The sequence below is a fragment of the Lissotriton vulgaris genome, chromosome 2_2 (genome assembly GCF_964263255.1).
Source record: "Lissotriton vulgaris chromosome 2_2, aLisVul1.2, whole genome shotgun sequence".
In the NCBI taxonomy this organism is placed as follows: domain Eukaryota; kingdom Metazoa; phylum Chordata; class Amphibia; order Caudata; family Salamandridae; genus Lissotriton; species Lissotriton vulgaris.
In genome coordinates this window covers 333,316,427-333,343,451 of record NC_141688.1, presented here as the reverse complement: position 1 = coordinate 333,343,451, position 27,025 = coordinate 333,316,427, and the positions used below count along the sequence as shown (strand labels likewise).

Below are 27,025 nucleotides of genomic sequence, written 5' to 3'. Positions count from 1 at the left end.
TTAAGTTGGAGGGCGTTTCTAAAGATGACTGCAACACCTCCCCCCGTGTTCTTGTCAGTTCTGTCATTCCTCAATATAGAATAGCCTGTGGGTAATAGGAGATCAAACATAGAGTGAGAGGTATCTTTGAACCAGGTCTCTGTGAGGAAGAGCATGTCAATATTGTGAAGGGTGATGGTATCAGAGATTTCAAGTTTGTGTTTTACTGCAGATCTGCAGTTGTGAAGCATACAGCGCAGCTCTGTCAAGACTATTTTGGTGACGGGGGCACTTGGGCTCTGAAGGGTGTTCGGGATATTGTACTTATGCGGAGGTGCTCGGGAGGGTTTAGGTGGATGCTTTATTCTGACAGAGGTGATGGTCGGAATAGTGTAGATAGTGGGGTTGCTAGGGTATGCCGGATGAAGAGGGGTGGCGTTCAAGGGCTTGTGTGAGTTAACTAAGTTTGCGATTGTGTGTGTGGGATGCTAGTAAAATCGTCCTGAGGCGGAAAGCCAGGACTTACTGAGTGTACTTGACTGATATTTTATATTCCCCGGATTTTAAATCACTTTTGAACATTTCTCAGGATTTACTCACAATTCGTCTCTCACCTGCCTAAATACCGCTGGACCTTAGCGGTTTATTGCTCTCTGAAAACGGACTAGTTTTAGAAATATTTGGGCTCATCTGGCTGTCGATCTTTGCCTGATCATACCTCCTGCAGCCGATTGGACGCTGCCTGGGGTGCCGCCATCTTAGGTGAGGAGCTGGAACAGGGATAGCAGTCTAGTGCTAGGCCAATCCCGCCCTCGGTCACTACCAAAAGCCCTTGTACCCACACCCCAATGATTGCGATTGTGTTTGTGGGATGCTAGTAAAATCGTCCTGAGGCCGAAAGCCGGGACTTACTGAGTGTACTTGACTGATATTTTATATTCGCCGGATTTTAAATCACTTTCGAACACTTGTCAGGATTTACTCACAATGCGTCTCTCACCTGCCTAAATACCGCCGGACCTAAGCGGTTTATTGCTCTCTGAAAACGGACTAGTTTTAGAAATATTTGGGCTCATCTGGCTGTCGATCTTTGCCTGATCATACCTCCTGCAGCCGATTGGACGCTGCCTGGGGGGCCTCCATCTTAGGTGAGGAGCTGGAACTGGGATAGCAGTCTAGTGCTAGGCCCCTCCCGCCCTCCCACCCTCGGTCACTATAAAATGGAGCCCTCATCCCGGAGGCGCAGCGGACGGACGCAGCGGGCGTGCCGGCGGCGCGCCGAAGGCAAGCCCGTCTTCGCCCATCAGGGCCCAGGGGCCAGGAACCCTGGCCAACTCACCACCTATCCAGCTAAGGTACTTAAAGAATTGCAGTTCTCAAACCCTCCATTACCGCTAGGTGTGTCTGAGCGTATTGTACACCTGGAGATTTCCAGAAACTTACCGGGCCCATGTACCCGGACTGATCATGGTACCATCCACCCTCGCCCAAAGGCGCCCCCACATGTATTAAGCAATGAAACACTACTTCGAGTGCTCTACCTTAACACTCGCTCTATGGTGAAACACCAGCTAGACCTATTTCTCCTGCTCACTACGGATAAACCTGATGTCTTGCTATTAACTGAGACATGGCTCACCCCTGACTCCCACCCGGATGTTCTGGCGGCCCTCCCTCCGGACTACTATATCTTTAACGTAAATCGACCTCTGAACCGCCCCGGAGGAGGAGTAGCGGCCATCATACATAACATTTTTAGATTCCTCACCTCCGCCTCGCTTACCTTACCTGGGGTAGATAATATAGTCATCAGCTTGGAAACTGAAGATGGTTCCCTCGCTCTTGCACTACTCTATCGCCCCCCTCAGTCGATGCCATTGTTCCCCCTGTCTCTGAGCGAACAGGTAGCCGACCTGCTTACCCATCACACTAGAATCGCCATATTTGGCGATTTTAATTATTGGTTTGACAACGACCAAGCGGGGCCCCATGCTACTGAACTTTTTGAAATTCTGACCAGTCTTAACTTGGCACAACACATTACTTTACCCACCCATATTAAGGGTCACATCCTTGACCATATTTGGACTCACAACCTCGCCCTGTCTCGTCCAATTATCTCCCCTTGTCTCTGGTCAGACCATCACTTGATAGAGGTCACCATCACGATCAAAGGGAGGATTAGGGCCCCTACCCTTCCTGGTGGACTGTGCCGCATGTGGAACTCCTATGACTCCCAGGGGTTCCTTGACTTTGTGGCCAACACCTGCCCCACTATTAACCCGGAATCAGGCATTGACTCTATGGAGGATGGGATAACCACCTGGCTGCAATCAGCTTGTGACAGATTTGCCTCTCTCACTAAATTTGCACATACCAGACACGGTAATTCCCATCGCTGGTTCTCTGAGGAACTCAAAGCACTAAAATCTAAGCTACGCCACCTAGAACGCACCTGGAGACGGGGCTACTCCAAGGAGGACCGCGTAGAGTTTGTGAGGGCCCGTAATGAATACAAAAACGCAATCACCAAAGCTAAGGCCTCACATATCTCTGAAAGAATCGACTTAGCCCGCAACAAATCCAAAGAAATCTTCAAAATCATGAATGATTTTTCATCAGATCACAGAGTAACCTGTAATGCGCTTAACACCTACTTTATCCAGAAAATTGCAGATATTAAGAATGCTATCTCTCCCTCTATCCCCGCCAGTCCATTAGACTCCTTCCCTCTCAACCCCTGCTCCCTCACCCAGTTCCCAGCCATCACTTCCAATACTCTTTCTGAGCTCACTACCCGTATCAAATCAGGATCCTAAGGACTGCTGTCCTCCTCCAGTCCTCAGGGCGGTCTTCTCAGCTTTACCTGACAGTATTCTCCCCCTCCTGAACACCTCCCTGAGCACTGGCACGGTCCCCAGCGCGTTCAAGGAGGCCATACTAGTTCCCCTCCTAAAAAAAAGCTGGAGCTGACCCCGCCAACCCTGCCAACTACAGGCCCATCTCCCTTTTGCCTTACACCTATAAACTCTTGGAGGCCTATGTGAACACTTGCCTGTCGGCATTCTTGGAGAGTTCTGGTTTCTTGGAACCTAATCAAGCTGGCTTCAGACCAGCACACTCTACTGAAGCAGTTATCCTAAAAGTCCTCAACACTCTCCGGGAGAATGCCGACAGAGGGTCCCCACAGGCACCGGTTCTCCTGGATCTATCGTCCGCGTTCGACACAGTGGACCATGACATCCTTCTCCACCGTGTCGGACAGGCGGGCATCCAGGGCCCTGCCCGGGAATGGATAAAGTCCTTTCTCTGTGCATCAGTCCATCTAGGTCCCTTTACAGCAACCCAGGTACCCACTGCCTGTGGAGTCCCTCAGGGATCCTCCCTCTCACCATTACTGTTTAATTTATACCTTCGGCCGTTAATCCATTCACTGCGAAACTGGAAATGCACTGTCCTCAACTATGTAGATGACATGCAGATTATCTTCCCCTTAGACACCCATGATGCCGCGTCTGATTTTCAGGCTGTAATGCTCCACATCCAACAATGGACGATTTCTAACCAGCTCAAATTAAATCGGGAGAAAACTGAACTCATCTTGCCTGGCAGAAGCCCGGCACATTGGGGCCCACATTTCTGGCCAAATGAGCTAGGTACACCTCCTAGCCCGTCGAGCTCGTTAAAGAGCCTGGGCGTTACCTTCGATACCGACTTCTCTCTTAAAACCCATGTCGGAGCCATCATCTCATCCAGCATGTTCCAGTTACGGAAAATTCGTAAAATCTCCCACCTGCTCTCCCATGAAGCATTGGTGCAAATTGTCCTTTCCCTTGTTCTCTCCCGCCTCGACTTCTCCAACTCTCTTTACTGGGGCCTACCCAGGTCCCTGCTCCATCGTCTCCAGATGGTGCAGAACCAGGCAGCAAGGCTCATTTGTAAAGCCCCTAAATGGCAATCTGCTAGACCCCTTCTGTCCAAGCTGCACTGCCTGCCCATCGAACAAAGGGCTGCTTTTAAAATCGGCTGCCTAACTTACAAGGCCCGGCAGAGCAAGTGCCCGGCCTTTTTGAAATCTCTCATCAATTCACACTGCCCGGCCCGTAACCTACGTTCTGCCCATCTCCACCTTCTCACCACTCAGGTGGTTAAACTAAAGAAGCTGGGTGGCCGCAGATTCAGCTATTTGGCACCCAAACTGTGGAACTCCCTCCCCTTACAAATCAAAACCTCTGACACCCAGCTGAGCTTCAGAAAGAGCTTAAAGACCTGGCTCTTCTCGAACTCCCACTAGCCCTCTGCCAACACCCTCAATCTCAATCTCAGCGCCAGGAAACCTCCGGTGTCAGTGTGCTTTATAAATGTAGCTTAACATTAACATAACATTAACATTGCAGACGATAGGTTGAGCTCGGCTGTATTGGGGTGAGGGGGCGAGGTGCATCTCGTGGGAAGTTGGGAAGGAGTAGAGGTGCATGGAGGGTAGAGATCTTAGAGCATAAAAGTGAAATGGCAGCTGTAAGCTGGGAGATGGAGGTGATAAGAGAGCCTAGCGTATTTTCCAGTGAGAATGAGGCAGAGCACGGAAGGTTGGGTGGCTCGATTGAAACAAGGGGGGTGGAACTGGTGGTGGAAGGCAGGGAGAGGTGGGGGGACCGGAGGTAAGTTGGGGTGTGGTGTTCACAGGTGGGAAAAGGTGGAGGTTGAGAGTGGGAGTTAGTGAGTTGGAGGTTAAGGGGGAGTTGTCCTTGTTGGTGTTGCAAGAGGGAGAGGAGTTAAGGACAAATTTAGGGGGAGAAGGGTGCGGAACACGGCGGTAGGGAAGAAGGAGAGGGGAGGCCTGTGTGGAGTCATGGGAATGTGGGAGGTTTGGGAGGAAAAGAGGTGCGGTGGTTGTGGAGGTCCTGTCAGTTAGGAGAGGCGGCTGTGAGGGAACGGGCATCTGGCAGAGTGAGGGGGGTTGAGAGAAAGGGAAGTTGAGGAAAGGAAGTGGTTCTGCTGGGCTCGAGGGAGGGAAATGGAAGGGGTTACTAGGAGGGGAAAGGGAGTAGTGCAGCAGTACTGGAGGAGTAGGAGGAAGGAGAGAGATGCAGTGGGATTGTGGAGGTAACGGGGTGAATAACGAGGGGATGGAAGGAGGGATAAGGGGAGCATATAGAAAGTTCATTGGGGGAGAGGGTTGGAGGAGAGGTGGACTAAAAAGGGGGGTGATGGGGAGGAATATGGGGGAGGAGAAGAGATTGGAGTATCGGGATTGTGCAGATGGGACGAGGAGCGTATTAGCTAGTGGTAAGGCTGAAGTAATGTAGGAGGGGACATACTGTGAGGGTTGAGGAATAGGAGAGGAGGTCACAAGGGAGGGGGAGGAAAGAGGGCCGACCTGTGCTTCTCGAGAGTGCAACCAATTGGAGTGGGGTGGGGTCGGCGGAGGAGAAAGGGAGTATTGGGTGGAGCTGGAAGGAGAGTCAGGGGGAAACCCGGTTGCAGAGGAGGGGAGTAAGGAGGGGAAGAGGAGGTCAAAGAGCGAGAGGCAGGTGTCTTTGCCTTGGATCATGACAGTACCGTTGTTATAGAGTGAGATAGTGAGGTAACCTTTGAAGCGCGCAGGGGGGACATTTTTAGTTGTTTCCCATAAGGGATAGAGGAGGAGGAGGTGACGTTAAGGGAATTGTAAAAACTGTTGGACCACGAGGGGTTGTCGTGGGTGAAGAAAATGAAATCGTTTTAAGCCTCCCAAGACTACCATTGTAAAATTGGTCAACAAAAAGGGAGTCCGGGAAACGTTCAATAGTGTTATGCTTCAGTCGTTTTATTGTAGCTTTAGTCTGGTCGGGAGGATAAATGATTCTGTAGCAATTGGCTCAAGACTTAACTCGCGAGGTGGCCATGTTGGGAAAATGAGGCGGAGGAGGGTGGGGGGGAAATGAGAGGAGTGTTACTGGGAAAGCGGAGGTGAGGAGAAATAAAAGGGCAAAAAGGGGGCGCATAATCCAGACGTTTAAGGTGGGATAACCGAGCTAAAGTGCCGTCCGGGAAGTGAGGTGGGTATTTGTTGGGCCCTTCATCTAGGAGTACAAGGTGCCACCTGTCACTCGATAAAATTTACAAGGGGAATGTTTGCACATAGTAGGACCAGGGAGTCATAACTCAATTTGAACTGTCCCCACGGAGAAAGTTGCTTAACAGGTGCAGCAGACACTACTAGATGCACAGCCGTAAAAGGCCTAAACGGTATAGCTGGCACTACTAGCTGCGCAGCTGTAAAAGTGTACAAAATAAATGAGAGCAGCAGGGGGGGAGGGTGAGAGCAGCAGGGGGGTGAGAGCAGCAGGGGGGCAGGGGTGAGAGCAGCAGGGGGGGTGAGAGCAGCAGGGGGAGGGGTGAGAGCAGCAGGGGGGGTGAGAGCAACAGGGGGAGGGGTGAGAGCAGCAGGGGGGGGTGAGAGCAACAGGGGGAGGGGTGAGAGCAGCAGGGGGGGGTGAGAGCAGCAGGGGCGAGGGGTGAGCGCAGCAGGGGAGGGGTGAGAGCAGCAGGGGGGAGGGGTGAGAGTATCAGGGAGGGGGAGGAGTGAGAACAGCGGGGGGTGAGAGCAGCAGAGGGGAGGGGTGAGAGCAGCAGGGGGGGAGGGGTGAGAGCAGCAGGGGGGAGGGGTGAGCGCAGCAGGGGAGGGGTGAGAGCAGCAGGGGGGAGGGGTGAGAGTATCAGGGAGGGGGCGGAGTGAGAACAGCGGGGGGTGAGTGCAGCAGAGGGGAGGGGTGAGAGCAGCAGGGGGGGAGGGGTGAGAGCAGCAGGGGGGAGGGGTGAGCGCAGCAGGGGAGGGGTGAGAGCAGCAGGGGGGAGGGGTGAGAGCAGTGGTGGGGAGGGGTGAGAGTATCAGGGAGGGGGAGGAGTGAGAACAGCGGGGGGTGAGAGCAGCAGGGGGAGGGGTGGGAGCAGCAGGGGGGGTGAGAGCAGCAGGGGGGAGGGGTGAGAGCAGCAGAGGGGGGAGAGAGCAGCAGGGCTCTTATTGAGGGGTGTGTGCTTCTATGAGCTGTAAGAGCAGCAGGGCTCTTATTGAGGGGTGTGTGCTTCTAGGAGCTGTGAGAGCAGCGGGGCTCTTATTGAGGGGTGTGTGCTTCTAGGACTGTGAGAGCAGCAGCAGGGCTCTTATTGAGGGGTGTGTGCTTCTAGGACTGTGAGAGCAGCAGCAGGGCTCTTATTGAGGGGTGTGTGCTTCTAGGAGCTGTGAGAGCAGCGGGGCTCTTATTGAGGGGTGTGTGCTTCTAGGAGCTGTGAGAGCAGCAGGGCTCTTATTGAGGGGTGTGTGCTTCTAGGACTGTGAGAGCAGCAGGGCTCTTATTGAGGGGTGTGTGCTTCTAGGACTGTGAGAGCAGCAGGGCTCTTATTGAGGGGTGTGTGCTTCTAGGAGCTGTGAGAGCAGCAGGGCTCTTATTGAGGGGTGTGTGCTTCTAGGACTGTGAGAGCAGCAGGGCTCTTATTGAGGGGTGTGTGCTTCTAGGACTGAGAGCAGCAGGGCTCTTATTGAGGGGTGTGTGCTTCTAGGACTGTGAGAGCAGCAGGGCTCTTATTGAGGGGTGTGTGCTTCTAGGACTGTGAGAGCAGCAGGGCTCTAATTGAGGGGTGTTTGCTTCTAGGAGCTGTGAGAGCAGGAGGGCTCTTATTGAGGGGTGTGTGCTTCTATGACTGAGAGAGCAGCAGGGCTCTTATTGACGGGTGTGTGCTTCTAGAACTGTGAGAGCAGCAGGGCTCTTATTGAGGGGTGTGTGCTTCTAGGAGCCGTGAGAGCAGCAGGGCTCTTATTGAGTGGTGTTTGCTTCTAGGAGCTGTGAGAGCAGGAGGGCTCTTATTGAGGGGTGTGTGCTTCTAGGACTGTGAGAGCAGCGGGGCTCTTATTGAGGGGTGTGTGCTTCTAGGAGCCTTGAGAGCAGCAGCAGGGCTCTTATTGAGGGGTGTGTGCTTCTAGGAGCTGTGAGAGCTGCAGGGCTCTTATTGAGGGGTGTGTGCTTCTAGAACTGTGAGAGCAGCAGGGCTCTTATTGAGGGGTGTGTGCTTCTAGGAGCCGTGAGAGCAGCAGGGCTCTTATTGAGTGGTGTTTGCTTCTAGGAGCTGTGAGAGCAGGAGGGCTCTTATTGAGGGGTGTGTGCTTCTAGGATTGTGAGAGCAGCAGGGCTCTTATTGAGGGGTGTGTGCTTCTAGGAGCCTTGAGAGCAGCAGCAGGGCTCTTATTGAGGGGTGTGTGCTTCTAGGAGCTGTGAGAGCTGCAGGGCTCTTATTGAGGGGTGTGTGCTTCTAGAACTGTGAGAGCAGCAGGGCTCTTATTGAGGGGTGTGTGCTTCTAGGAGCCGTGAGAGCAGCAGGGCTCTTATTGAGTGGTGTTTGCTTCTAGGAGCTGTGAGAGCAGGAGGGCTCTTATTGAGGGGTGTGTGCTTCTAGGATTGTGAGAGCAGCAGGGCTCTTATTGAGGGTTGTGTGGTTCTAGGCGCTGTGAGAGCACAGGAGCAGGGTTCTTCAAGAGAACGACTGCTTACATCGTCTTGGAGTTAAGTGAACAGAACTTTTTAGGTCTCGGCTAGTAACGCGCTGAAAGCGCGTTCTCGTCAGAGAACTATAGTCGGCGTCTCAGCAGTCTGAGAACGCCGAAGTGAGACAAGACCTGGCAGCGCGCAGCGTTTCCCCATACTTTAACGTTGTGCGCGCGGCCAACTCTTCTCTCCACAGCATGCCAATGCAGACCGGATCGCGCCGTGCGCCTCTTGGAATGCAGGGGGAGTTTGCAGAGAGGCGCGCGGCGCTGATGAAAGCTTCGCTGAGCGGCCCCCTCCTTCCTGTTGCTGGAGCAGCTCTGTTTTGTTCTGTTCGCGGCGCTGATAAAAGCTGCGCCTTCACTATAACAGTGATCGTGGGAGCAGTCGTGCACCGCTATGGGGCACCGCATTTGCCACTATGTGTGCTTCAGTGCACACACCGAGCCCACCCCGTCCATAAACAATAAAATAACGCACAGCCCGTGTGAACTGGAGCAGTCACCCGTTCTGCAAGCAATGTACACGCTACCATGTGTGCTCCGGTGCACACGCCGAGCCCGCCCGTCCTTAAGCAGCAAACTAATGCACAGCCCTTGTGAACAGCAGCAAAAATGTACAGGGAGGTGATAAGTAGTACCCGGCGCTCCCGCTCTACCCACGTGGCACTGTGCTGCGGCAAGCCACGGGGCTTTCCATGTGGAGCTGTTCACACAGCCCCGGCAGGCAAGGAGTCATCAATGCCCCCTGAGGGTAGGAGGCACCCTGCTTCTGAGAGGTAACTCACATCGTGAAGGGAGTACCCGAGACTAGGTTGGGGGCGGCCGTCTATACTGTTCAGCTGCCCACGCGGGCTGAGTTGTCAGAGAGCTGTGTGCTCTGATGGATTCACCGTCCCCTGCGGCAGAAGCGGGCAGTGTGGACCCCAAAGCGCCCACTCTACCCTTTTCCCCTCCAGGGTCCACTGCCCCCGTACCCACCAGCATCACCGCACGCACCTTGGGTTTAATCTTAAAGCTGCCCTGCTCTGTAAGGTGTATGGGGGTGATAGGGAGGGGCGACCAGCTACCCTCCCTGTCCCAGCTCCCCTGCCCTAGAGAAGGAGCTTCTAAGCACTCTCTTGCGAGCTCCTCCCTGTCCGGACCAGAGGATCTCTCTGGCAGCAGGCCGCGAGATCAGATCCACGGGGTCACCCTGTGTCTCTGAGCGCCTCTGAAGGCGGACGCTCCTTAAGAAAACAAACCCGGGAAGTGACATAAATCCGCATTTTATCTATTTGTTGATGTTTATTGTGCAAAAGAAATGCGCACTTCTCCTTACAAAGGAGGCACTTCTGCCTTGAAATGACAAGTTTCAACTTTGAAAACACACCTTTCATCCGTGAACTGCAATCACCGCCCCAAAACACACCTTTCATCCTTGCATGCAAGCACCGCCCAAAACACACCTTTCATCCTTGCACTGCAAGCATCGCACAAAAACACACCTTTCATCCTTGCACTCCAACATCGCCTCAAAACACACCTTTCGTCCTTGCACAAGCAAGCCACGCACAAAAACACACCTTTCTTCTGTAGAAATGCCAGTTTCTCTTGAAAATGCGCCTTTTCCATTGGGGAATGCACACGCATTGTTTCAAAATACAATTCACGGCTTTGAAAATGCGCATTTGGCTTCAAAGAAGCACATTTTTAAGTTCAAATTACACACTGCAAGCTTTATATTTTGAATCAAACGTTTTTTTTTATATTTAAAGGGTAGTCCGTGATCCGTTTTAACATTACAATTAGGAATTTTAATTTTTGAGTTTAGAGTTTGTTTCGGTGTTATACTATTTATACTGTTATTGTGTTTTATTCTTGGGGGTGGGGAGGGGGGGGGGGGTTTCAAAAGCCGTTTCCGTCCGATGTCCCAGCTCAGTAATTACTCGCCATGTTCTGGGGTGCGCCTCGAAGTGTCCCTCACTATGCAGTGCATGAGCACGTGTCTTTTTTTATTGTGCCGTTTCCTCTCTTCTGTTATTTTTATAAACATTGGCTTTCTTATTTTAAGGCTTTTCCCCGCGGCTTTACAGAGAACTTTTAAGTGAATTTACGATCTAGGGAGCTGGAGGCGAAATTCAATTTTTTTTCCGTATCCAGGAGTCACGTAAATTGTGTCCGAATGCAATTACTCCTTTGTTATAAAGACGCATTTTAAGAAATGTGTGTCTCTGAAGAATTATTTGAAAAATGTGGTGCCTGAGAGGCTGTGAATGGAAAAGGGTTGTAAGTGTAAGATCAAAAGAGCTGGTTGAGAAACGTAGAGGGGGGAGTCGTGCTAACATGTCCGTGCCGCGTGGACACCCCGAACAATGGGACAGTCTCGCCCTACACTCCATCCCTCGCCCCACCCTCCATCCCTCGCCCCACCCTCCATCCCTCGCCCCACCCTCCATCCCTCGCCCCACACGCCATCCCTCGCCCCACACACCATCCCTCGCCCCACACGCCATCCCTCACCCCACACTCCATCCCTTACCCCACACTCCATCCATCGCCCACACTCCATCCATCGCACACCCTCTATCTCTCTCTCGCCCTCCATCTATCTTTCTCTACCGCCCTCCCTCTATCTCTCTCTCGCCCTCCCTCTATCTCTCTCTCGCCCTCCCTCTATCTCTCTCTCGGCCTCCCTCTATCTATCTTTCGCCCTCACTATCTATCCTATCAGCAAAGCATCACTCGGCACCACCACAGCATCACTCAGGGGCACCACAACATCACTATGCACTACCAAAATGCTTATAAGTACAACAGTAATTTACAATATTATTATAATATAATATTATTGCCAACATTGCTTAATATTTTGCAACAGCTATCATCTTGCAAATCATCTTTATACACCAATACAGACTTTGCTAAAAATGTAATGCAAAACATTGTCATATACAATGCCAATAACTCAAACTTTAATGCTGCGAGACCTATTGCATTGCAAATGCTTGTTTTTAATTGTTTTAGTTGAAGGAAGGAGCTGTGCCCGCCTCACAGCGCTGACATTTGCAGAGTTGTTTCCTTCGAAGGGCTCTGATTCCCCTTGGTTTCATTGGAGGTGCAGCTCAGACCTGAAAACCAAAGATTTCACCTGAAAAACCTTAAAACCGTGGAATCGAGATGTACCGCCTGGAGTCCAGCAAGGTAAGTGATGATGTCTGTTTGCATGGTGGCGACTGTACCATGTATTAAAACCGTAGAGTATGTATGGGATAAAGTTCATTCTGCTATACATTGTAAGGATGCTGCAAGTCACCAAGGAGCAGAGAGGCCACACCGAGGATTGAGGCCGAAGGCAGAGTTCCTTCATAATTCACTGAACTTCAAGGGCTTACTGTATTATTTTGAGGTTCAACAGGGGGTATTTTGTACCTTATAATACATGATCACACCATTACTATTTCCGATAAGGCTTTCTTGGTCTTTTGCGCCTTCATATGAACAAGAAGTTGTACATATATCTAAAATAAATGTGGAATCTGGAGTTTGAAATTAAACACATAAATAGATAACTAGAAATGTGTTGCCAAACATATTTTGTGCAGCACTTTCAAAAGTTAATTTAGGTTTTTAATGTGTGCAGCGACCTTTCCTGTTTTCCTGCAATGGCTTCTTTCTGCACGTACCTGTTTTTTCAGGCACACAGTTCAGAGGCGCTTGAAAGCTATTTTTGATCTTTACTATTAAACCACAGACACAGGTCTGCTTCGTGATCTGTCTTTCATGCTGTCTGCATTGACATCGCAGCTCAGCTGTGAAAGTTGTTGAGCAGCCTTGCCATTTGTTGTTGCAGGCAGCTTGTGACGTCACAGCTCGACTGGAACAGGAGGATTAGGGACATGATTGTCTAAAGGGATTTCAGGCTCCCATCATTTAATATTGGGTAACACATGGGACGTGCAGCTGATCAAAGTCGGTGATTCCTCATCACAAGAGTGGGTTTTTTGGAAGTTAAAGCAACTTATCTGCTGCTCTAACTTTAGTCCTTGACTATTTCATGTAAAGTTGAAAACTGCAAAATATTTATAACGCTGTAATCACCTTTGCCCCCAAGTAGATATAAGGAACCCTAGTTCTAGCCTTTGTTTTTAAATGTTTTATGTTCAGTCATCAGAGCTGTTACTCAAAAGCATTCGATGATAATAAATGAGTGCAGTTTCCTCAGCAGGGGTGATAGGACAGTTCCAAGGTTGTTGGTACAGGAGCCTGGCTGCCTGATTTTGGACCTGTTGGGTTCTGCGGTTCAGACCCTTCGGAAGGCCCAAGTACAGAGAGAGATAGCATAATCTATCCTTGAGATGACCAATGCAATAATAACCTGAGTGAGAGTCTCGAAGGAAAGGAGTTTACTGAACTTTCCAACTTTAGGAGTTGTAAAATACAGGAAGAACTTACAGCCCCTAATTGAGATTTCATAGACCGATTCACATCGACCAGTATTCCGAGGCTCTTAACTGATTCCTTGGGCAGAGGCGGAGAGCCCATTGTGGTCAAAATATGAACCTCCGTGTGACATGTTTTGTTCTGGGAATGACAACCTCTGTCTTATCGGAATTCAGTTTAAGTTGATTGGCCTTCATCCATCCAGTCACAGATAAATAACATTGTGTTTTGGAAAGAAGTTTTGCATTCCCGGGAGTTGTCCAAAGCGAAGATCAGTTGCAGATCATCTGCATAGTTATAAACTTTGACCTTCATTTGGTTCGAGGCATGCACCAGTGGACGAATGCGTAGATTGAAGAGGTAGGGTGACAAGGAAGATCCTTGAGGAACACTTCAAATCAGCCTGACCATAGAGCAGAAGGCGAAGAGCCAGACCCCCGGGGCGCGGCCCTTAAGAAGTGAAGTACCACAGTCCTGCGCAGGTCTCTGGAAGCCTGTGGCCTCAACACGATCCACCAGAGTATCCTGGTCGACCATGTCAAAAGCCGCAGAGAGATCGAGAAGCACCAACGCCTGGATGGTATCCCTGTCAGCTGCCTCAAGGAGGTCGTCTGCCGCTGAAAGAATGACCGTCTTGGTGGTTTGGGGGGAGAGGTTGGTAGCCCTCTTGGTGAGGATCAAGATAATTGGTTTTACTCCACAAAAGAACAGATGCATTTAGCTACTTGAGCCACGAGTACCTTTGCCAGGTACAGAAGCAAAGAAATAGGGCGGTAGTTTTTTAAATAGATGGATCATTGCCAGCTTTCTTCAGTGGAGGGACCACAGTCGCTTCCTTAAGAGAACAGGGAACCTAGCCACAGCTCGAGGACTTGTTAAGGAGAGATAGGGCTGGATCAGGGAAGTGAGAAAATACAATTTTTAGGACCTCAGCAGGGCTCGAAAAATCATAAAAAGTTTACTAGACCTGTAGGTCTAGTAACTTTAATAATCTACTCGACCTAACTGTAATGTACTTGAACCGTGAACTGGTCTCAAATTATGTGATCCTAGACAAATAGCCGCCTTTTTCGTTATTATCACCTAAGAGAGCACCTGCAAATATGCAAGCTCACTATTTCTGCTGTACAAAAAGCGTTTTATTTACTAGACTAAATGTTTGCTCCACGTATAACAGGAATCGAGTCCATATAAAGGGTACACATAATTCCTGGCTTACCTCTTAGTTCACTAATAGCTTTGTCATCTGGGCAGGAGCAGTAATAATTCCCATTTCATGTTTAAAAACTCACTTTTCATAATCTATTACCAAAGCCTGATGTGGTCGTGCATTGTCATTTACAGATAGCATACTTTCCATTGAAATGGTCACAAAACGTTCCCATTAAAATGTAGTTTTACTGATAATAGCGCATAAAGAATGTTTGGAAATTGGGTTTCAGCAAAAATATGTAACATTTGCACATCACCAAGTAAAATGTTCTAATTTGTTTTGATCCGATAAACATGTTTTTTCCACCACAGAATTACAAAAATTTGTCTTCCTAACTAGTGGAATATATTTGAAAGGTTTGTACAGTTCATTTCGCTATTTCAGTGTTGTGTTAGAAAAAGCCTGACATCTCACACAGCCTTCCATTTCACAGGCTTTGCACAGTTCACTTTACAATATCCCCTAACTTCAGTCACAGAAAGAAAACTAAATATAGGAAGACAAACTGACATTTGACCTCTTTCTCTGAAAATGGAGCAAATGTGACAAGATAACAAGATTTAAAGGCATTTTTATTGCTCTTCCACTTTGTGAGCAATAAAGATGCCTTTAAGTCCTGTTATCTTGTCACATTTGCTCCGCTGTCAGAGACGGAGGTCAGTAGTTTGTCTTCCTACATTTACTTTTTATTCTGTGACTGAAATTAAGAGGATTTTCAACTCGCCAGAAAGGGCGAATAGTCCCTAAAAGTAGCTCGTCCTGATTAAATCTTACTTGATAATGCGAGTGGATCTTTGGAGCCCTGCTCAGTGGGGCTGGTATCAGCGAGGAACCCAGATTTCATTTTAATCAGTAAGTCCCGTCCATAAGACGTGCCTCGCTAATGGTGGGCAGAGCACACATCAAGGCTGAGTTCAGTCTGTCAAAGATGTATCTAGATGAGCTGCACTGTAGAGGACGCTGGCTTTAATGTTCAAAATCGTATCGATGACAAATGAGTGAAGGGCCTCACATCCGTTCTGAGTGGGAGTCCTTGTATGAGTCGCTCTATCAGGATTGGACAATTCTTCCACAATTTTAAAGAAATGCCTTTTGCAATCCCTGTAAAGACAAGTATCGCACATCTATGATCTTTGCCCCAAACCACCTCTGTGATGGTCATGCTTTTATCGAAAAATGGTCAATCTTTATCCTAAAATGTTTCCTTTATTGTTCATATCCCATCAATATCCTTTTAGTAATGTCCTTTGATACAAAAAATATTATTAATGAAAGCATTTTAGTTATATACTTTGAATAAGGATGCAACAAAATATATTCTGATCTGGAAAGTCCTTCAAAATAAAAAATAATAATATTAATGCCAAGATTCAAACACCCAAAAGGTAGCAGTGCATTCCTATCTACGCATATAAAATCATCCCTTGGCTACCTTACCCAGTCAACACGACCATCCTAACAAAATTCTAATACATATTGAATTATTTGCAGTCGTATGATAAATGTAATGGGTAAATATTTAAAAGCTTAATGAGTGTAAGTAGTTATAAAAATAGTCCTAGCTTGCTCACTGTTATCATCTTGCTTTCTGTGGAGACGGGATGTCTGAGGTTACTTTTCTATAGCAGTGCGACGTTCCTCTAGAGTCGTGCTGTACATATAGACCGCTCTATGGACGGACGACTCCTGTTACCTTGGAGTGGTATGAACGAACGTCTGACTAGTGGCAATAACCTTTTGGGCATATTAGTCAGCAGAGGTTGGGTGAAATAGTAGAGAAGAGAGATTTGAAGGTGGGACCTTAGGAATATATTTCAGTAGACAAAGAGAAGAAGAGGTAGTGTCAGGGAAGGAGCTGTAGAGGACCAGGAGCACAAGGTTTAGAGTAGTAAGGTGAAGGAAGATGCAGGCATATGGAGGCAGGAGGTCTGATGCAGAGGAGACTGGAAGGGCAACTAGGATACATTTGAGGGAGCGGCAAATGAGATTGAAACAGAGAGCATCAGATATATTTTAGGTGGGGAAGCTGAAGAATAGAAGATGATCCGGTGTCTGGGTCCAACATTTTCAGTTTCTTGTAAATTATCAGTAGGTCGTCTTGGCATCGTAATTCAGCCATGAGTGAGTTCTGGAGAACAATGGCTGCTAGAGAGTAGGATTGAAAGCTGTCCAAATGTGTTTCAAGTCGGAGGATGTCTTTGCTTCTGAATTGATTGTTTCCTCCTGAGATTTTTAAGGTGGGTCATAAGTACCCTGGCTCCGTGTTCCGAATGGCTTTGTACGTTTTACAGGCCCCTTGCATTGGATCATAGCCTCTAGTGGAAGTCAATGTAGCTGTTTTAGTACAATAGCGATATGGTCACTTTTTCTACTTCCAGTTATGAGTCGAGGTCCTGAATGTAGTTGTGAGAGAGTAGAGTGTAGATTAGGGTGTTCCTATCTGGGTGGTGGTTCCCTAGTTTAATCAAAAGATATCTAGGGCTTGTACAGCTAGTCTAAAGTCAGGGTGTGAGTGTTGTTAGGGAGAGTAGTGTTGCCTAGCGCATTGGACAGTGTGGTGGACCTGTGAGGATGTAGAGAGTAAGCTATCCAGATTCCAAGGGATTACACTTCGCTTTTCATCTGAGGGCTCTATCCAGATTCCTTGGGATTATACGTACTTTTCATCTGATGGCTCTATGCAGATTCCGAAGGATTACACTTCACTTTTCATCTGAGGGCTCTATCCAGATTCCAAGGGATTACACTTCACTTTTCATCTGAGGGCTCTATCCAGATTCCATGGGATTATACTTACTTTTCATCTGGGGTCTCTATCCAGATTCCAAGGGATTACACTTCACTTTTCATCTGAGGGCTCTATCCAGATTCCAAGGGATTACACTTCACTTTTCATCTGGGGTCTCTATCCAGATTCCATGGTATTATGCTTACTTTTCATCTGGGGGCTCTATCCAGATTCCATGGTATTATACTTACTTTTCATCTGAGGGCTCTATCCAGATTCCAAGGGATTACACTTCACTTTTCATCTGAGGGCTCTATCCAGATTCCAAGGGATTACACTTCACTTTTCATTTGAGGGCTCTATCCAGATTCCAAGGGATTACACTTCACTTTTCATCTGAGGGCTCTATCCAGATTCCAAGGGATTACACTTCACTTTTCATCTGAGGGCTCTATCCAGATTCCAAGGTATTACACTTCACTTTTCAGTCGAGGGCTCTATCCAGATTCCAAGGGATTACACTTCACTTTTCATCTGGGGGCTCTATCCAGATTCCATGGGAGTATACTTACTTTTCATCTGAGGGCTCTATCCAGATTCCAAGGGATTACACTTCACTTTTCATCTGGGGGCTCTATCCAGATTCCATGGGATTATACTTACTTTTCATCTGGGGGCTCTATCCAGATTCTAAGGGATTATACTTACTTTTCATCTGGGGGCTCTATCCAGATTCCATGGGATTATACTTACTTTTCATCTGAGGGCTCTATCCAGATTCCATGGGAGTATACTTACTTTTCATCTGAGGGCTCTATCCAGATTCCAAGGGATTACACTTCACTTTTCATCTGGGGGCTCTATCCAGATTCCATGGGATTATACTTACTTTTCATCTGGGGGCTCTATCCAGATTCTAAGGGATTATACTTACTTTTCATCTGGGGTCTCTATCCAGATTCCATGGGATTATACTTACTTTTCATCTGAGGGCTCTATCCAGATTCCACGGGATTATACTTACTTTTCATCTGGGGGCTCTATCCAGATTCCATGGGATTATACTTACTTTTCATCTGGGGGCTCTATCCAGATTCCATGGGATTATACTTACTTTTCATATGGGGGCTCTATCCAGATTCCATGGGATTATACTTACTTTTCATCTGAGGGCTCTATCCAGATTCCAAGGGATTACACTTCACTTTTCATCTGAGGGCTCTATCCAGATTCCAAGGGATTACACTTCACTTTTCATCTGAGGGCTCTATCCAGATTCCAAGGGATTACACTTCACTTTTCATCTGAGGGCTCTATCCAGATTCCAAGGGATTACACTTCACTTTTCATCTGGGGGCTCTATCCAGATTCCATGGGATTATACTTACTTTTCATCTGGGGGCTCTATCCAGATTCCATGGGATTATACTTACTTTTCATCTGGGGGCTCTATCCAGATTCCATGGGATTATACTTACTTTTCATCTGGGGGCTCTATCCAGATTCCATGGGATTATTCTTACTTTTCATCTGGGGGCTCTATCCAGATTCCAAGGGATTATACTTACTTTTCATTAGAGGGCTCTATCCAGATTCCAAAGGATTATACTCCCTTTTCATCTGAGGACTCTATCCAGATTCCATGGGATTATACGTACTTTTCATCTGAGGGCTCTATCCAGATTCCAAGGGATTACACTTCACTTTTCATCTGAGGGCTCTATCCAGATTCCAAGGTATTACACTTCACTTTTCAGTCGAGGGCTCTATCCAGATTCCATGGGATTATACTTACTTTTCATCTGGGGGCTCTATCCAGATTCCATGGGATTATACTTACTTTTCATCTGAGGGCTCTATCCAGATTCCAAGGGATTACACTTCACTTTTCATCTGAGGGCTCTATCCAGATTCCAAGGGATTACACTTCACTTTTCATCTGAGGGCTCTATCCAGATTCCAAGGGATTACACTTCACTTTTCATCTGAGGGCTCTATCCAGATTCCAAGGGATTACACTTCACTTTTCATCTGAGGGCTCTATCCAGATTCCATGGGATTATACTTACTTTTCATCTGGGGGCTCTATCCAGATTCCATGGGATTATACTTACTTTTCATCTGGGGGCTCTATCCAGATTCCATGGGATTATACTTACTTTTCATCTGGGGGCTCTATCCAGATTCCATGGGATTATACTTACTTTTCATCTGGGGGCTCTATCCAGATTCCATGGGATTATTCTTACTTTTCATCTGGGGGCTCTATCCAGATTCCAAGGGATTATACTTACTTTTCATTAGAGGGCTCTATCCAGATTCCAAAGGATTATACTCCCTTTTCATCTGAGGACTCTATCCAGATTCCATGGGATTATACGTACTTTTCATCTGAGGGCTCTATCCAGATTCCAAGGGATTACACTTCACTTTTCATCTGAGGGCTCTATCCAGATTCCAAGGTATTACACTTCACTTTTCAGTCGAGGGCTCTATCCAGATTCCATGGGATTATACTTACTTTTCATCTGGGGGCTCTATCCAGATTCCATGGGATTATACTTACTTTTCATCTGAGGGCTCTATCCAGATTCCAAGGGATTACACTTCACTTTTCATCTGAGGGCTCTATCCAGATTCCAAGGGATTACACTTCACTTTTCATCTGAGGGCTCTATCCAGATTCCAAGGGATTACACTTCACTTTTCATCTGAGGGCTCTATCCAGATTCCAAGGGATTACACTTCACTTTTCATCTGAGGGCTCTATCCAGATTCCAAGGGATTACACTTCACTTTTCATCTGAGGGCTCTATCCAGATTCCAAGGGATTACACTTCACTTTTCATCTGAGGGCTCTATCCAGATTCCATGGGATTATACTTACTTTTCATCTGGGGTCTCTATCCAGATTCCATGGGATTATACTTACTTTTCATCTGAGGGCTCTATCCAGATTCCATGGGATTATACTTACTTTTCATCTGGGGGCTCTATCCAGATTCCATGGGATTATACTTACTTTTCATCTGGGGGCTCTATCCAGATTCCATGGGATTATACTTACTTTTCATCTGAGGGCTCTATCCAGATTCCATGGGATTATACTTACTTTTCATCTGGGGCTCTATCCAGATTCCATGGGATTATACTTACTTTTCATCTGGGGCTCTATCCAGATTCCATGGGATTATACTTACTTTTCATATGGGGGCTCTATCCAGATTCCATGGGATTATACTTACTTTTCATCTGAGGGCTCTATCCAGATTCCAAGGGATTACACTTCACTTTTCATCTGGGGGCTCTATCCAGATTCCATGGGAGTATACTTACTTTTCATCTGAGGGCTCTATCCAGATTCCAAGGGATTACACTTCACTTTTCATCTGGGGGCTCTATCCAGATTCCATGGGATTATACTTACTTTTCATCTGGGGGCTCTATCCAGATTCCATGGGATTATACTTACTTTTCATCTGGGGGCTCTATCCAGATTCCATGGGATTATACTTACTTTTCATCTGAGGGCTCTATCCAGATTCCATGGGATTATATTTACTTTTCATCTGAGGGCTCTATCCAGATTCCAAGGGATTACACTTCACTTTTCATCTGGGGGCTCTATCCAGATTCCATGGGAGTATACTTACTTTTCATCTGAGGGCTCTATCCAGATTCCAAGGGATTACACTTCACTTTTCATCTGGGGGCTCTATCCAGATTCCATGGGATTATACTTACTTTTCATCTGGGGGCTCTATCCAGATTCCATGGGATTATACTTACTTTTCATCTGGGGGCTCTATCCAGATTCCATGGGATTATACTTACTTTTCATCTGGGGGCTCTATCCAGATTCCATGGGATTATACTTACTTTTCATCTAAGGGCTCTATCCAGATTCCTTGGGATTATACTTACTTTTCATCTGGGGGCTCTATCCAGATTCCATGGGATTATACTTACTTTTCATCTGGGGGCTCTATCCAGATTCCATGGGATTATACTTACTTTTCATCTAAGGGCTCTATCCAGATTCCTTGGGATTATACTTACTTTTCATCTGGGGGCTCTATCCAGATTCCATGGGATTATACTTACTTTTCATCTGGGGGCTCTATCCAGATTCCATGGGATTATACTTACTTTTCATCTGGGGGCTCTATCCAGATTCCATGGGATTATACTTACTTTTCATTAGAGGGCTCTATCCAGATTCCAAAGGATTATACTCCCTTTTCATCTGAGGACTCTATCCAGATTCCATGGGATTATACGTACTTTTCATCTGAGGGCTCTATCCAGATTCCAAGGGATTACACTTCACTTTTCATCTGAGGGCTCTACCCAGATTCCAAGGTATTACACTTCACTTTTCATCTGAGGGCTCTATCCAGATTCCAAGGAATTATACTTCACTTTTCAGTCGAGGGCTCTATCCAGATTCTATGGGATTATACTTACTTTTCATCTGAGGGCTCTATCCAGATTCCATGGGATTATACGTACTTTTCATCTGAGGGCTCTATCCAGATTCCAAGGGATTACACTTCACTTTTCATCTGAGGGCTCTACCCAGATTCCAAGGTATTACACTTCACTTTTCATCTGAGGGCTCTATCCAGATTCCAAGGAATTATACTTCACTTTTCAGTCGAGGGCTCTATCCAGATTCTATGGGATTATACATACTTTTCATCTGAGGGCTCTATGCAGATTCCAAGGGATTATACGTACTTTTCATCTGAGGGTTCTATCCAGATTCCAGGGGATTACACTTCACTTTTCATCTGAGGGCTCTATCCAGATTCCAAGGGATTACACTTCACTTTTCAGACGAGGGCTCTATCCAGATTCCATGGGATTATACGTACTTTTCATCTGAGGGTTCTATCCAGATTCCAGGGGATTACACTTCACTTTTCATCTGAGGGCTCTATCCAGATTCCAAGGATTTATGCTCACTTTTCATCTGAGGGCTCTATCCAGATTCCAAGGGATTACATTTCACTTTTCAGCCGAGGGCTCTATGCAGATTCCAAGGGATTATACTTCACTTTTTAGCTAAGGGCTCTATCAAGCAACCGCATAATAACGCACTATGCAAAGTAAAACAACACTTATTTTCCTATAAAAGTTACAGTGATTTCATAAAACATAGAAGTATATCATTTACATATAATACAAAAGATTAAATTATTATATGTATTATGTTAGGCGCAGAATGTCTGCTGGGAGACCATCCTGCTTGGAGTTCGCCTCAGTACAGATGTCTGTGATTAAGTGTAAAATCCTTACAAGATTAGTAGTAAGTCTAAAATTGATCATTCCCAGCGAATAAATACCAGTAAATTGACAGCTACTTGGATTGCTAACCAGTATTTTGAAAGGCTGCCAAGCTTAATTTTGTTTTTACTACGCTCATGAAGCAAACAAAGCTGCAGGCTAACCGGACATCCCCCCCCCTCTCGCCCCGCCGAAGCAAGCCTTCACCGCCTGTCTGCATGTTCGTATCTGATTTTCATTCAACCGCGGCTTTAGAAGCTGTCTTCGTTCCAGATCTAAACTCTTACAAATGCACAGTAGATGTAAAATGTCCTCTTTGGGGTTGCCGCATAATCTGCAGTGGTTAGTTGGATGTGTGCATTTCCACGGCGGTAAGTGTGGTTTTTCCGGTAATATTCCCAGCCTCCTCACCAAAAGGCTTTCCTTCATACTTCTCGAAGCTTGTACCTAAACATGGCTGTGGTGCACGTTTTGAGTAGCTCTGAATCACAAACCAGCTGTGAGCCCTCTTATTTAGGTCTGTTTTATCTTCTTTGTTGGAAACAATTTTTACCAAGGCCTTAAAACTGTTATAACCTCATAGCTGCTATGGAACATCCAGCTCCAGTGCTGGACGTTCCATTGCGCATGTGAGGTTCGAACGTTCAACGGCCGACGGCAGCACTACGGAGGTAGTGGTGCCGTCTGCCGCCGAACGTGCGCAGCACCTAAGGGGATAAGGAAGACTGGATTTCCACAAATCCTGTAAAGAGAGCAGCCTTATTCCTGACTGAAGATAAACCATAGCGGGGCAGTCATTTTTCCTTGTCATCTCTTTCAACAGGTATGAGTTTAATGAACCCGACTTAGCACTCTTTATGTTATACCAGCATTTGGCGTAGGCGCCCTTCCGTGTTGTTTGCTGCTTTTGTAGGCTGTTATGTACCCGCAAGGTGCTTCGTCAGGAACAGATTCACACCAGTGAATGGTTAGAAGAATTCTCAGCAACAATCCTTCCCAATGTTCCTTGTCCAGCGGACCTGGATCCATGGAGGGAGGGAATCTACTCTAATTGTGATCTCATGTTCTTGTACAGCAGCTCTTTAAGTCTTTCTTAGCTAACAAAAGTGTGTTTTCATGCTGCGTTCGTCAAGGTCTCTTCTGTTGAGTACCCCACCTCCCTTCACTTGACATTTCCCCTCCTCCCCCTACTTGTTCCTGGTTGGAAGACAGAGTCTTATACTAAGTCATGCTGTCATCAGGAGACCCAAGTGTTTCGGCGGATGGCGCTGTCGCTGGATCTTCTTCAGGACTAGAGGAGACGATCGCCTCTTCCAAAAGGAGGGAAGGTCTTTATCCAGAACCAATTTGGAGATTGGAGATTGCCCTTCTTTATAAAAATAAAAGATGGGCACCTCATCCTGATAGTACGTAATGCTGTTTTACAAAGCTGTAGTTCGTTGTTGGGTAATATACTGTTGACCTAAATATTAAGATGAACAACAAACTAAAATAGATTGCTAGGTTTTGGACCCTCGTCCGCTCTGAGTGGTGTGCCCACTCCGTTTTGGCTCATGAGGTTGTCTCCTGACCAGACCTCGATGGTGCAGAGAAATCGCGCAGTGCTTCACCTGCGATGGGTAACAAGTTGTGCCTTCTCTGGCTTCACTGAATTGTTGGTTTGCAGGTTTAACCTTGTGGGGCACGAGCAGAGAATGTCCTCTTTCACATGACAACCTGCATACATGCTTGCAGTATATAATGTCTCTTTATTTGACGTAAGTGTGCCTCATTTCCTACAGGTGTGCGTTTCGTTCCACGATGTTGCAGCTGGCTTCTCCGAGGAGGAATGGGAACTCCTGCACAAGTGGCAGAAGAGTCTGTATGAGGCTGTGATGAGAGAGATTTACCACGTGCTGGACTCGCTGGGTAAAGTTACATTAAACGCAGCTTATATCATTTATAAAGTAAACCAGCCACTTCACGTTTATCCTTTAAACTTTCCTTTCCAATCCTTGTGGTGATTCTGCATGGTTTTCTTCTGATCTTCAGTTCTATTTTAGGATTTGTTCAAAATGTGGAACTTTGCCTTGATCTAGCCTAAAAATTAAAATACGTTTTTATATATATATATTTGTCAATGCATGTAGGAGTTTTGTTATGCAACTGCGCTCAGGCAGATGCAATGCAATAGAACAATAAACGAAGGTTATCGGGCAACATTTCGGTGCAGCTGAAGGTGATCATGCAAGTATGTAAGGCATAGCAGTGGATGGAGCACGGCAGAGTTTAGAGCATGTTAGTGGGTGGAGCATGGCAGTGGGTAAGGTATGGCAGTGGCATACTCGGTGAGTAAGGCACGGTAATGGGTAAGGCACGGTAATGGGTAAGGCACGGTGAAGGGTAAGGCACGGTAATGGGTAAGGCACGGCAGAGGGTAAGGCACGGCAGAGGGTAAGGCGCGGCAGAGGGTAAGGCGCGGCAGAGGGTAAGGCGCGGCAGAGGGTAAGGCGCGGCAGAGGGTAAGGCACGGCAGAGGGTATGGCACGGCAGAGGGTAAGGCACGGCAGAGGGTCGGGCTCAGCAGTGGGTCGGGCACAGCAGTGGGTAAGGCAAGGCAGTGGATAAGGCAAGGCAGTAAGTAAGGCACGGCAGTGGGTAAGGCACGGCAGTGGGTTGGGCTCGGCAGTGGGTCGGGCTCGGCAGTGGGTCGGGCTCGGCAGTGGGTCGGGCAGGCCAGTGGGTAGGGCACGGCAGTGGGTAGGGCACGGCAGTGGGTAAGGCACGGCAGTGGGTCAGGCACGGCAGTGGGTCGGGCTCGGCAGTGGGTCGGGCTCGGCAGTGGGTCGGGCTCGGCAGTGGGTCGGGCTCGGCAGTGGGTCGGGCTCGGCAGTGGGTCGGGCTCGGCAGTGGGTCGGGCTCGGCAGTGGGTCGGGCAGGCCAGTGGGTAGGGCACGGCAGTGGGTAGGGCACGGCAGTGGGTAAGGCACGGCAGTGGGTCAGGCACGGCAGTGGGTCGGGCACGGCAGTGGGTAAGGCACAGCAGTGGGTAAGGCACAGCAGTGGGTAAAGCATGGTAATGGGAAAGACCTGGCAGTGGGTAAGGCACGGCAGCGGGTACGGTGAGACATTCATTCCAGCTGATAGACCAGGAGACGGCAGGCACCTCAGATCAGGTTTGTGACTTTTGATCTAAAATGAAAGACATTTCAAGAAGGACGCCACCCATTGAAACTGAGTAATGTCTGTCACTGTGTTGGGTGACCAATGTTCATCACAGTTAGGTAGAATGATTCTTGGCTTGAGGTCTGTTCATCTCTGTCTGCTAAATAGCAGTATTTCCCTATTGATTTCGGAAACCGTACACATGGTCTTACTCAGAGCATTCTGCAGGATATTTCTACAACCTCCTCTTTTTATTCATTTCTTAGTCATTATCAGCTTTAAACGTGTACACCTTCGTTACTACTGCATAATTAGTGAGCTGAGACGGCAGAACTGGCTTTAGATGTAGCAATAAAAGCTGTCTCTTTCCAAAATATACCTGCTTCAGTGTTATTGCTGAGAATATCTAACTGTAGAATACCCCGGGTATAGCCTGATTGTTAGACGGACCGGGAGGGTCGGAGGGACCGGGCTCGGGCCTGGTCGGGTAGAGGGGGAGCGGGCCCTTCATGTGGCCTGTCCAACACTGATGAATGCTGCTACTGACACGCAGCGACAGGTGAAGGAGGGAAGTAAATGTACAGGAATTTCCCAGCTCAGGATTCTGTAAACTTAGAGTATAATGAGATTTGTAAACTGTCAGTGCTTGGACCCCGAACTGTACTGGAAATCTGCAAACGGAGAGTGTGTTGGCATCGCCTCTCATGTATGAATGCTGTAAACTGGGAACAGGAATGTACTTCATCAAGCTAGGACCCTGCAGCTAATCTGAAACCAAAATCAACGGGTGTTCTGCAGACAAAGATTGTGCTGTGTACCAAGTGTACTAGAATTCTGCAAACACAAAATGCACTGGTGTCCATAAACCGAGTGTCCAGAGATTCTTCAGTCTTCAATGACATTGAATTTGTAAACTGGGAATGTGCTGGAGTTCCGCAAACAAAGTGCACTGGGGTTTATCAGTGTGGCAATCTACATCGTTCTGTGAATTACGAATACACTTGGATGAGGGACAGCTACCTCAACCTCAACTCTTACAACGCAGAAGTACTAATCTTCGGGAAGAACACCTCCGCATGGGACCACAGTTGGTGGCCAGCGGAACCCGGGCCAACACCCAGACCGACAGACCATGCATGCAACCTCTGCATCATACTCAACAGCCAACTGAGCATGAAACAACCAGTCACCGCAGCTGCCTCCTCTTGCTTCCACACTTTCCGCATGCTTTGCAGAATCTTCAGATGGATTTCAATAACCCTGGAAAGACCGTCACACAGGCCCTTGTCTCCTGCAACCTCAACAATGGCAATGCTACCTACACCAGAATTCCCACCCAGCTCTAGAAAAGACTCTGGAACATACAGAACACCGCAGCCAGACTTATCCTGGACCTCCCCAGACGGACCCTTATCACCCCCACCTCCGAAACCTCCAATGGCTACCCATCCCGAAGAGATGCCGGCTCAAGAACCTCACGGGGGCATGCAAGTCCTTGCACAACCAGGGACCATCCTACATCAACCATCGACTGAACTTCCACCTACCTCCAAGACACCTGTGCTCCGCCTCTCGCGCCCTCGCACACACCCCTTGCATCCATCACAGCTGCAGCGGGGGCCGCTCCTTCTCTTTCTTCGTGGCCAAGACCTGGAACACCCTGCTCCTCTGACTCCGTACAGCACCCTCCCTGGCGGACTTCAGGAAGAAACTCAAGACCTGGCTCTCC

The 27,025-nt window shown here is 47.7% G+C and overlaps 1 protein-coding gene across 1 annotated transcript in view; it reads left to right on the top strand.

Moving 5' to 3' along the window:
• Positions 1-11,506: 11,506 nt before the first annotated feature.
• Positions 11,507-27,025, top strand: part of LOC147729423 (uncharacterized) — a 104,315-nt gene continuing 88,796 nt past the window's right edge. Inside the window, exons 1-2 of the mRNA XM_086959766.1 lie at positions 11,507-11,683; positions 23,934-24,060. Of these exons, the coding sequence (XP_086815892.1) occupies positions 11,660-11,683; positions 23,934-24,060 (151 nt within the window). The 5' untranslated portion in view covers positions 11,507-11,659. The remainder of the gene's footprint in view (positions 11,684-23,933; positions 24,061-27,025) is intronic.